General features: G+C 38.9%; 1 protein-coding gene across 1 annotated transcript in view; it reads right to left on the bottom strand.

Annotated features, from left to right (window-relative positions):
- The window catches only part of LOC135463068 (talin-1-like), a 128,492-nt gene that overhangs the window by 39,402 nt on the left and 76,310 nt on the right, over positions 1-12,780 (bottom strand). The window contains exons 29-37 of the mRNA XM_064740387.1: positions 12,140-12,223; positions 10,671-10,898; positions 10,088-10,207; positions 8,094-8,431; positions 7,573-7,666; positions 6,644-6,733; positions 5,932-6,054; positions 5,112-5,255; positions 3,050-3,079 (exon numbers count right to left, since the gene is read on the bottom strand). Of these exons, the coding sequence (XP_064596457.1) occupies positions 3,050-3,079; positions 5,112-5,255; positions 5,932-6,054; positions 6,644-6,733; positions 7,573-7,666; positions 8,094-8,431; positions 10,088-10,207; positions 10,671-10,898; positions 12,140-12,223 (1,251 nt within the window). The remainder of the gene's footprint in view (positions 1-3,049; positions 3,080-5,111; positions 5,256-5,931; positions 6,055-6,643; positions 6,734-7,572; positions 7,667-8,093; positions 8,432-10,087; positions 10,208-10,670; positions 10,899-12,139; positions 12,224-12,780) is intronic.

Below are 12,780 nucleotides of genomic sequence, written 5' to 3'. Positions count from 1 at the left end.
GGTTGAAAGTTTCCATACCATGACTAAGCATCTAGCCTGAGGGTGCAAGATTGATTAAGAAATATAATAGTAAATTGTGTCATTTTCCCAATATTTAAAAAAAAACAAAAAAAAAAAAACAAATGGCAAAACTGATGCCATTTTCGAAAAAAACTGTATTACCAAAGACAGAAAGCCAAAAATTTTATCTAAACAAATACAACATTAGCATTTAGACAAATTCCCATGAATTTACACGTAACTATTTTCCCACATACAAGTATGGGTTCCTCACATTTTTACTTGGAGATTATTACAGGTACATGTACACAGCAAGAAAAACAAAGAGAGACAGAAAAGGAAAACAGGAAGAAAACCGACTCCCTTCATTTGAATGCCTTTTATTCTCACCCTCTATGAAAACACCTGCCAATTAATATTGTAAATGTCAGTTTGTCCCTGTTGTTTCACTCAGGGCATGTCACTTAGCTGGATGGTTAGCGACTGTTACCATTTCCCTTCTAAACTTTGCACAGCACATTTCCTTTGTTTGCATCAGGCTACCCCTTTACATGATGAAAGATGCACACGAGACAATAATGCACACGAGACAATAGTGCTCGTGCACCAGAAACACAAGTCATGCAGAATCGATACCACGCAAATCTAAACAGAGCACAAGATCACATGACACCCTTCATGCAGAATGGATACCACGCAAATCTACAGAGAGCACAAGATCACATGCTTCATTTACTTCCTCGTTTAAGTCCTCGTTTCACAACCATATCAAGCAATAAGATAGAGGAAAACCATTATTTAAGTGGCCAAAGGACACACCTATCAGTTGGACAGATCTTAAGCCTGTCTTTGAGAGCATAATTTCTTCTGAGTTTTCTCCGAAAAATGAAACAAGGCTGAACACAGAAGAAACACAGCCACATGCACCACAATTTACAACAAGTAAAGCAGGCACCTATAAATGCAAAGACTGACAACACTGCCTGAAGTCACCCTAGACTCAAACACACACACACCACACAAGCACCTGTGCATTTATACCCGATACAATTGGCCATCACACTAGGGAAGGGGAGATAACTTACACACACTAGAAGAAGTATGGCATCCTAGAAAACTCTCTCCAGCTTTTATTACTGACTGTAATTCTTCAACCTTTTTGAATGTTTGCAAGGTGTTTACTAAAGCAGATTCTGAGTGCATTATTCCCTGCAGACCGAAAAAATTATACTTTTTTGTAATGCCCTGGGATAGGCCAACACAACCAATGTAGTTTTGTCTCCAAAATCAACTTCATTAGTTGCATCAAACACGATGATAGTTGCTCTATCACATGCGCAAAGGTTGAGGAAACAGGGTATCTTCCTTTTCATGTTCTTTCTCAAAACTGCAATCTTTTCCTAAATTTCAAATCTACCACTGTATAAGAATTTTCACCTGCAGATATAAATTCACCCCAAAATAGCCATTTACAGGAAAAATGATCATCAAATTTAGAGGAGATTTTCCGTTAACCTTGTCTCCCAAATGGCCAGCACTGGACCAAAGTTTATCCCTGGTGTTTTATCATCATCAGTGAAACAAACAAAAGAAAGAGAATTTGTTAAATTCTTGTTAAATCATCAATAATGCCATACTGGATGATGAGTATTTCTACTTAAAAATTTCGATTTACATTATTTTAATTTTACTTGCACAATAACAATTTGACTTCTTTGCCATGCACAACTACACCAAACATCATCACAGTGCTAGTCTAACAGTGAACAGTCAACAGCGAAGTGTGAAATTCTCCTAAATGTGACACAGAAGTAAAAGGAAAATAACTCGAAGATGACAAATATAATTAGGACAAGCCAGAAAACAGACACGGTACCTCTTATTGATTAAGATATTCAAAGGTGACATTTTAGCGTAATGTCCTGAACACATCTATGTTTCCTTCTGACATGGACAAATGGCAGGTGTAACTTTGATACCACTGCACCTGTAATCCCACGGACAAACATTTGTCTTGTTTTTTTTTAGTTTCTTTTTTTGGCACTTACATATATTATAATTGAACTCATGGTGCATAACTTAGTACATAATTAACAGCAACTTGCATAAAAGTTATCACCATGTGTTTTTGAATTTGTCTTAAACATGTTTAGTAATACATATAGTATTCTCTTCTATTGGAAAAAAAAATGTAGAAAACTACAGCATCGAGTTTTTCACAATGCAAGATTTTCTATTTCTTCCATCATTTCATGGGAACATCAAAAAGTTATTAAGGAAATGGAAAATATTTTTTCAACTGCAGTTTATAGCCAATTGCAATGATTTCGCTTGCTTTTTAAGATCAATTTATACATTACTCTACATTTCACCTACAGTTAGGCATTTTTCATGGGACACACTTTGGTTGATTCTGGTTGATTCTGATTCTGGTTGATTCTGGTTGATTCTAATTGATTCTGGTTGATTCTGAATTGATTCTGATTGATTCTGGTTGATTCTGAATTGATTCTGAATTGATTTCTGGTTGATTCTGAATTGATTCTGGTTGATTCTGAATTGATTCTGAATTGATTTCTGGTTGATTCTGAATTGATTCTGGTTGATTCTGAATTGATTCACTCACCTTATAGGACAACGTAAAGAGTTTTTTGTGAAACTTGATTAATTTTTTCTCAGGAAAACTTATGTGTGGACATCAAAAATGTCATTTTAACGTCTTAATGTGCTGCTCAAAGTGCACTATTACAGGCCAAACTTTCGGTGAAATACAGGATGTGAAATGGGAAACAAGTCTGTAATCAGTTTTCTTCAGAATACAGATCTGTTCCCTTGCATTAACAGGGAAAAGTATTTTCTTAGTCTTTACTGTCATAAAAATGTCGAAAATAGATTTCCTTTAACAGTGCGAAAAACTACTGATTTCACATCACATGCCAAAGGAACATGTCCATGTTCAGGCTTGTCAGAAAAAAGTGAAGGGGAGATAAACGTGAAAAAGAAAGCGAGATAACTGTCTGCAAAGTAGTCACCACCAGAGGGCGCTTACCATTGCTCTAAAACTCCTGTTTGCATAATACTTCAAAGTAAACAGGGAAAACGGGTATTAGCTGAGTAGACTGTTAGTTTTGACAGAGGTATAATAACTACATACATATATATAGCTAGATTTTGGGGAGCATTTACATAGCTGAAAATGGTAATATCTTAAATCACTATCACACGGGGTATACATGGGCTGTTTGTTACATAGCTCTTAGCAACATATTCTTGCTCGTCAACATTTTTATTCAACAAAATTTACAGCCTTTCCATATGCCCATGACTCATGGAAACATTCTAAATTCCAAATATCTTTTGCACGGAAAGTTGGGCGGCATTCAATAAATAATTCAAGCGTAAACGTTGCCAATAACTTTTCAGAAATCCATTCCATATCTACTCACACACGATCGATGGAGCATAAACTAGATTTTCATTAATATTAACCTCCAAATGACTTTGAACTAAATGCTCCTTATCATGCTATTGTTGGAGGAAGTCCAGAAAGAAAACCAGAGAGAATTTTGAAAGAATAACTTTTAGTACCAATGTGAAACCAGTTGCTGATTTTCACAAAGCAGTTCATGGGGTAAATCCAACCCCCAGTTTAGACATATTATTCCACTTTATATTCAAAAATCTTGTATCACCTATTCCTAACACAGATCTACATTATTTGTGAAATTTGTGAAAATTGTGAAATTTGTGAAAATTTGTGAAATTTGTGAAAATTGTGAACTTTTCGACTTTAACCTGAAACTGCTTTCTGAAACAGCACTTCTGGATGACTAACAGAATCATTCCAACTGTGAACAGGGAAAGAAAAAGCCTTAACATGTATATGATATGTCTATGTCATTCCACTACACCAAACAAGTCTATTATTAGCGACTATATCCATTGCTTACTTTACCATTCATCTGCACTCCACCCATTCAACCAATCAGATTGTTCCTTGCATTCATGTTGGAACACAACACAGTCACATGCTTTCTGGTTGGACAAACTCTAAATATACATGCCAGATCTTGATTTTAATGTTTGTTGAAGGTAAGACATATATTTCCTTGAATCAAACACACAAACCAAGATGCACTTTCCTAAATAATACATTTATCAGTTGTGAGGTTCGTAAATTTGCTTCTGAATTTCTAAAATGGTAGAAGTGAAAAGGAGAAAATCTAGTCTAACAGCAGTCATGTGCGAGATAAAATGACAGGCAGGAGAGTTTGAAAAAAAAAATGCACCTATTCTCCTTGAACATGTAACATTCTTTACCCCTTACACTTTTCTAATTCTCCAACCATTTCTAATACACCCCCGTTTTCTTCTGTCACTTGCTTTGAGGTCATTTCACATTTCCCCTAGGATATGTCAGTTCAATTCCATTTTATAAATATTCAAAATGATCTTTTCCTGCCACTGAAAATTCCACCAAATTTAAGGCTTTTCACTGTAAACTTTCTATACCCTGCTCCGTGAAAATAGATCCACCCAAGACATAGGAGTCTGTGCACAAACTACAAGACTAAAGGCAGAATCATCATTCACAAAAGGTTGGCAGAGGAAGTACTACAGACACAGAGTTGAATGCTTAGAGACTGACAACCCTTGAAGCAGACCCTGCCTTACATGAATGTCACCTTACAGTAATGAGATGAGATGGTGAGAGAATAACGTCAGCAGTAATTAACACACAAGACGTTTGGCCACGGGATTACGAAGCCATCTCAGGCTTAAGTCAACGTTTCAAATCACTTTAAAGCTTGTTATTTCTGACTTAACAGGGTCAAAATATTGCTTGACAACGTAAATTCTGAGTAAGTTATCGAACAACAGAGATTTCAGAGAGCTGAAACGGGAAAGAAGATTCATGATTAAAATTTTCACTGAAGTCTCAGATTGCTTCAAGATCCCAGGACCTGGTGATGGTTACTAGATCTCTGTCCTGTATTTCTCCTCGTCACCAAAGTTCAGCTGCATTCTATATTTCTACTATCCTGTGTACTACTGCTCTTGTGTGACTAATGCCTTAGTATGTTGTGGGGTGTGTGAGTTATCTCCCTTACCTGTTGTTGGGAACTCGCAGGGTTGGTCAGATTCTGGCAGGCAAGTTGGATGGCTTGGTTTGCTCGCGCGAACTGCGATTGGTCGACCAGACCCGGACGACCAGGAACTGAAGCAGCATCCGAAATGCCCACCAAGTATGCAGCCTTGAAGACAGAGAAAATCACAACAGTGACAGAGGGTAATGTACACACAATTCAGCATAAGAATACTAGGGGTAGCCCCATCCTGCTTCAGCCACCCCCCCCCCCACCCCCCCAAAAAAAAACACCTTGACAAAAGCGCAAGACCACTACGAGTGACACTGCATCCAAATGCACATACGTGTAAGCTGACAAAGAACAGATATGGTGCAAGTCTGGATACATTATCTGATCTTGAGATATTATTTTATAATTTATGTAAACCCCACATGCCTCTGCACCTACATTTTAGATTTCAAAATTCTTATGAATTATGTTTTCAAAACTACATTTATAGTCATGCTTCACTGATCATACACCATCTTGACATCAGTGACAAATGGAATACAAATAAAATACTGTCAAAAGCTGCTACATTTTCCTATATACTTGTTTCCTCGAATCAGTCTACACTCCAAAAACACCAATGTCAGTGACAAATGGAACATAAATACAATACTGTCAAGAGCGGTTACACTTTTCTATATACTTGTTTCCTCAAATCAGTCTACACTCCAAAAACACCAACATCAGTGACAAATGGAACATAAATACAATACTGTCAAGAGCGGTTACACTTTTCTATATACTTGTTTCCTCAAATCAGTCTACACTCCAAAAACTAAAAAAAGTCAAATACCTGCGCTGATGCTTCTGTCAAACCACACACAGACGTGGCAAAGTTCCTCACATCATCACAGAAATCCTCTATCACGTTTTTCTTGGCATGGTTTGAGATTCCTGTCATGGATTCTCCCAGCAACTGTCAAGAAAAAAAAACGAGCACAGTTGAAACACTTCTAAGGCAAAGCAAATATTTCAATATACCTGTGTAAATGATCTAACTTTTTGTCCAAAAAAAGTGCATGGTTAGAAACAAATAAATATCACAATACATTACTTCTGGTGCTAAAAATTCTTTCTAGGATCAATAGAATCTCAGAATCAGTGAGTGAGTGCTTGGGGTTTAACGTCGTACTCAACAATTTTTCAGTCATATGACGACGAAGGAATCCTTAGGGTGCATGAACGTGTAATGTGCCTCCTTGTTGCAGGACAGATTTCCACCGCTCTTTTATTTAGTGCTGCTTCACTGAGATGACTTACCGAAGGCAAGTAAGCCACCCCGCCCGAGCCATTTTACTGATACAGGTCAACCAGTCGTTGCACTATCCCCTTCATGCTGAACGCCAAGCAAGGAAGTTTCCTCTTTTAAAGTCTTAGGTGCGACTTGATCAAGGATTGATCCTGGATCTACCTCTCCCGAAGCGGACGCTCTACCAACTGTGCTATCCGGGCCGGTATCTCAGAATCATGCAAAAAAGAGTAATTTAAAAATCCTTAGATCTTACCTTGGATTTTTCCATGACAGAATCGAGACACTCGAAATAAGACATGTCACTGACAGGTTCATTGGGGTTCTCTAGGAGGGGGCGCATCATCTGTGAGAAAGAGCAGCACATACACACTATATACCTGTAAAAATGTTTCCTGAGCAAATGTTAGCTTACAAAATTTCGTTCTGTCCAAGGCAGCTGTGTAATTGTGGGGTATAATTATTCTTGAACTTGGACTTCAGCTTAAACACTAATTTTTTTAATTTTGACGAAAAAGTGTAAGACAACTTTTAATATAGAAATAAAAATACTCAAAGCCCGCTGCAGACGACAGCCAAAAGCTCTGCTCTTGATCATGAGTAACTAAAACCTCATTGCGTTTTCGACTTACGAGATCAAGAGTCAAGTATCTAGCATCTTTGATATTTTCAGGCAGGTGAGAGGAAATCCTCACCGTGTGTGGGGAGCGTAAGCCACCAGCTCGGCCAGATACATAAACAGACCAATTGAAATGCACTAATAAATCATGTGATTTTTCCCGTGGTTCGTTCAAAATGGCGTCAGAAATAATGACTGATCTGTTAGCAGATTCTCCCATTTTTCTCAATAAGAAGCCAGTAAATGATGACATTGCTGTTTTCAAAATAAAATTAAGAGTAAACTCTGCTCTGCCACATCATTTGAGTCCACCATTTTTCCTCTGATAAGCCATGTGAGGGGTCACATGTCTGGTCACATGACCTGCTTCACGGCCATCTGTAAGGCAAATGCTCATTGTCTGCGTTTAACTTTTTGACTGAGGCAAGGAACTCGTCTGCGATGGACTTCAGGTTAGTCACAATTTGGAGTACACTCAAGATTAAGCACAGTACAACCTAAGTCTAAAACAGATTTGTGATCCTAGGGCTGAACCCAGAGGAAATACCTGCTGTTCTTACACGTACCTGTATCTGTCTAAGAGCGTTGTCACACTCCTTCTGCCCGGGTGCGGAGACTGTACAGATGTTAATCAAGTGGTTGATGCTCTCTGTCACAGACCTGTCCAAAAAAAAGGAAAAATGTCTAAGTTTAATTCAATAATAAAAGAAAACCTTGAGCACCTGAAAGAAAATTTCTCTCTCTTCCTGTATACCTCAACTGCGGATTTAGCAAAACAAAATGAACAAAACTATGGATGCTGCTTCACAATATCTACAATAAAATTCAATTTGATTTAAAATTTAATTTAATTTAACTTACCTTTGCTGATCAAGGTTTGATTTTCATTAAGGGACAATATAATTAAGACAATTCAACACTTAATTACAAAGCTTACTTTTGAGGGACAGAAGTTCAAACCATAAATGGATTGTATCTGAACAAAAAAAAAACAAACAAACAATGTTTTCGGTTCTTAAAAATCGTAGTAACCCAAAATAAGAATTTAGATCATTCTTCAATGTTTGACTTCACAAAAATGGCTTACCTGGCAGCCTGCGCTAGGATATTTTTAGCGTTGGGAGCGTTAGGGTCCGCAGACACAGACTTGGACGCCTGTAAAAGTTTGCTGGAGGTCATCGAGACGTTTCGGAGACCACCGACTATTTGATGGCGCGTGTCGATGTCGCTGGTAAGTCCAGCCATCAAGAGACCGCTGTCCACAAAATCCTGATAAGCCGAACCGTAGCGCACTGAGGACTCGGAGAGCTGCTGTGGCGTGCCACGCGCAGCGGTGACGATGTTGCTGGCAGCTTGGTTCAGATTGACAGCTGCGTTGTTCAGACCCAACTGGACCTCTTGGAAAGACTGGGTGGTGGAGGGAAACTGAAACGTAGCCAAAGGATGGAAGGTTTACAACTTACATCTAACAGATTTATTTAATTATTTATTTCATTGGTGCTTTAGGCCGTACTCACTATTTCACTTATGCAACAGCGGCCAGCATTATGGTGGGAGGAAACCAGGTAGAGCCCGGGGCAAATCCACGCCTATCCGCAAGCTGCTGACAGACCTTCCCACTCATGGCCAGAGAGGAAGCCAGCTTGAGCTGGACTTGAACTCATAGCAACTGCATTGATGAGAGGCTCCTGGGTCATTACACTGCTCTAGCCAACTACATTTAATAGAAGGGCTCCAACAGAGTATCAAGTAACTGCTTCAATCTCATAGCTGTATCACATTATATACTGCTTCAATCTCACAGCTGTATCACATTATATATTGCTTCTATCTCACAACTGTATCACATAATATACTGCTTCAATCTCAAAGCTGTATCACATTATATACTGCTTCAATCTTGTAGTTGTATCATGTTACATACTGCTTCAATCTCAGTTGTATCACAATAACATGCTGCTTCAATCTCATAGTTGTATCACATTATATACTGCTTCAATCTCATAGTTGTATCACATTATATACTGCTTCAATCTCATAGCTGTATCACATTATATACTGCTTCAATCTCATAGCTGTATCACATTATATACTGCTTCAATCTCATAGTTGTATCACATATACTGCTTCAATCTCAGTTGTATCACATTATATACTGCTTCAATCTCAGTTGTATCGCAATAACATACTGCTTCAATCTCTTAGTTGTATCACATTATATACTGCTTCAATCTCATAGCTGTATCACAATAACATACTGCTTCAATCTCATAGTTGTATCACGTTACATACTGCTTCAATCTCATAGTTGTATCACATTATATACTGCTTCAATCTCATAGTTGTGTCACATTATATACCGCTTCAATCTTGTAGTTGTATCACATTATAAACTGCTTCAATCTCACAGTTGTATCACAATAACATACTGCTTCAATCTCACAGTTGTATCACATTATATACTGCTTCAATCTCAGTTGTATCACAATAACATACTGCTTCAATCTCAGTTGTATCACGTTATATACTGCTTCAATCTCAGTTGTATCACGTTATATACTGCTTCAATCTCAGTTGTATCACAATAACATACTGCTTCAATCTCAGTTGTATCACATTATGTACTGCTTCAATCTCATAGTTGTATCACATTATATACTGCTTCAATCTCATAGTTGTATCACAATAACATACTGCTTCAATCTCATAGTTGTATCACGTTATATACTGCTTCAATCTCAGTTGTATCACAATAACATACTGCTTCAATCTCAGTTGTATCACATTATATACTGCTTCAATCTCATAGTTGTAGATGTGATCAGTGATAATCATGAACACAGTAAGGCACAATCCAAAATCTCCACAACCATTTCTAATCCTCTTTCTATCTTCATGCCGGTTCTTAAAGTCGTAAAAATGTTAGAAAAAAAAGTAAAAATGTAGAAAAATCTTGGCCAAGGGCTGTGTTTTGGAGAGTTGATTTGGGGGAGCCCAACAAACATATTTTTAACAGTGGCTAAATGTGGAAAGGCTTTTTTATTAATATTTATTTTCCCTTCATAGCAACATATGTCTTACCTCTGTGTAAGAGAAGACCTGACTGGTGCTGGTGATTTGACGGATCGCACTGTCCACGTCCCGCTGTCCAGGGAGACAACTTACACAGCCATTCAGCGCCTCTGATACCAGTTTGGCAACCTGCCAAGAACAACAACAACAGTCAACACAAAAAAGGCTTACTTCCAACAAAAATGATCTTTCAAAGACAAGACACAGAAATAGGAATTCTTTCCATGCCTACTTGGAAAACTGCCTACTTCATAACTGATGTCTATTCTTTACTCAGTTCCATTACCTCAAGGATTTCACACAAACTGATAGGCCCTTAACCAGCCTAGTCGGATCTCACCCAAACCGCTACCTGATAATTACATCAAAACAGATTTGAATAGGCCAACAAGGTGATTTAAAAACATTTTGATGATAGTATTTTAGCTGCCACTAACAAATCATTTACTATTAACACAAACTTGTGCGAATCTGCATCTCAATCCCTAATTCGAAAACAGAGCCCCCACATCTGTGTAAAATCCCACTTCAGCCCATGATTTGGAAAAGGAAACGCCTTTTACCCCGAATATAGAAAAGGGCAGCTCCTTACCTGTGTGAGCCTGGCCTGGTTGTCTGGGTTATTGGGGTTATTCACTGCCGCCTTCGCCTCTTCCAGGAGGGTCATCGACTTCTCGATCACGTCTCGCACAGCGTCCAAAATGTCATTCTGGATGTTCTTGTCATTTGTCGTGGCGGCAACGCCTCTCACAGCTCCGGCCAGGACACTCAGAGCGTTAGCCGTGTCACGGGCAGCAATTCCCGTGTAGTTCTCATTGCCCTGAAATCAACACAGAAATTACTGCTCAAAAGGGGCCTCCGTGGCTCAGTTGGTTAGCGCGCTAGCGCAGCGTAATGACCCAGGAGCCTCTCATCCATACGGTCGCTGTCAGTTCCAGTTCAGCTCATGCTGGCTTCCCCTCCGGCCATTAGTGGGAAGGTCTGCCAGCAACCTGTGGATGGTCGTGGGTTTTCCCTGGGCTACTCCTACCATAATGCTGGTCGCCATCGTATAAGTGAAATATTCTTGAGTACGGCGTAAAACACAAATCATATAAATAAATACTGCTCCAAATGTTATAAGTCTCCTGACATGCTTTGTGCCGAACACTTCCAATAGTTAACCCAGAATTCTGATTCTACGATGTAGTAATGGCAATACTACTAAATAACACCTTGAAATTTTCCCTAACTAACCACCTGGCTGTAGCTGGATGGTGAAGAATACCATTAAACTTTCCACTAACTAAGCACCTGGCTGTAGCTGGATGGTGAAGAATTCCATGAAATTTTCTCCTAACTAACCACCTGGCTGTAGCTGGATGGTGAAGAATACCATTAAACTTTCCACTAACTAACCACCTGGCTGTAGCTGGATGGTGAAGAATACCATGAAATTTTCCCCTAAACAATTTTCGTACTTAACAATTTTTCAGTCATATGATGACGAGGGAGTCCTTTGGGTGTATGTAATGTGCCTCCTTGTTGCAGGACGGATTTCCACCGCTCTTTTATCTAGAGCTGCTTCACTGAGACGACTAACCGAAGGCAAGTATAAGCTGCCCTGCCCGAGCCATTATACTTATACGGGTCAACCAGTTGTTGCACTATCCCCATTAATGCTGAAGGTCTAGCAAAGGAAGCCACAGCTTCCTCTTTTTTTAAGGTCATAGATGTGACTGGACCAAGGATTGACCCTGGATCTAGTTGAGGAAAAATTCCACAACAGAAAAGGCTACTTTTTGTAAGCCTAGACAACTGGCATGTGCCAGTTTTAAAATTTGGTACAGGTATTAGTAGTCTTACAAGTAGAATATTTAATTTCTTTACCAGCCCTTTGGAAAAGTAAAGATATAAGTATGTTGTTCATTAGATGGTCTAACCATGTGAGAAAAAAGAAACTCAATATTCCTGCAAAAAATTCCATATATACTGGCTGAAATGAGCAGACCTGGTGTCCCAAAAATTAGAAGAAATAGGGTATGTTGCTGTATCTGTAAGGGGAGATAACTGTGGACTAACCTGAGCTGCAGCTGTGAGTAGCTGTGCCATAGTAGAGCCGACAGATTTGGCAGTTGTTCCGACCTGGAGAGCCGAGGTTTCCGCCTGGATAACAGCAAGACAATTGTGAGAAAATAAACAAAAGGTACCGCTGAGTGGAACACGTGCTTATCTAGCATACAGGCCCCATATTACACAATGTTGCTCCAGCTATAACATAATATGTTAGACCTGCCGGGTAAATGTGTAAGGGCTTACTTGGGGTGTAATGTTGCTCCAGCTATTACATAATATGTTAGACCTGCTGGGTAAATGTGTAAGGGCTTACTTGGGGTGTAATGTTGCTCCAGCTATTACATAATATGTTAGACCTGCTGGGTAAATGTGTAATGACTTACTTGGGGTGTAATGTTGCTCCAGCTATTACATAATATGTTAGACCTGCTGGGTAAATGTGTAATGACTTACTTGGGGTGTAATGTTGCTCCAGCTATTACATAATATGTTAGACCTGCTGGGTAAATGTGTAATGACTTACTTGGGGTGTAATGTTGCTCCAGCTATTACATAATATGTTAGACCTGCCAGGTACATGTGTAATGACTTACTTGGGGTGTAATGTTGCTCCAGCTATAACATAATATGTTAGACCTGCCGGGTAA

Source organism: Liolophura sinensis, chromosome 2 (assembly GCF_032854445.1).
Source record: "Liolophura sinensis isolate JHLJ2023 chromosome 2, CUHK_Ljap_v2, whole genome shotgun sequence".
NCBI classification, from domain to species: Eukaryota; Metazoa; Mollusca; class Polyplacophora; order Chitonida; family Chitonidae; genus Liolophura; species Liolophura sinensis.
This window is presented reverse-complemented; position numbering and strand designations above follow the sequence as displayed.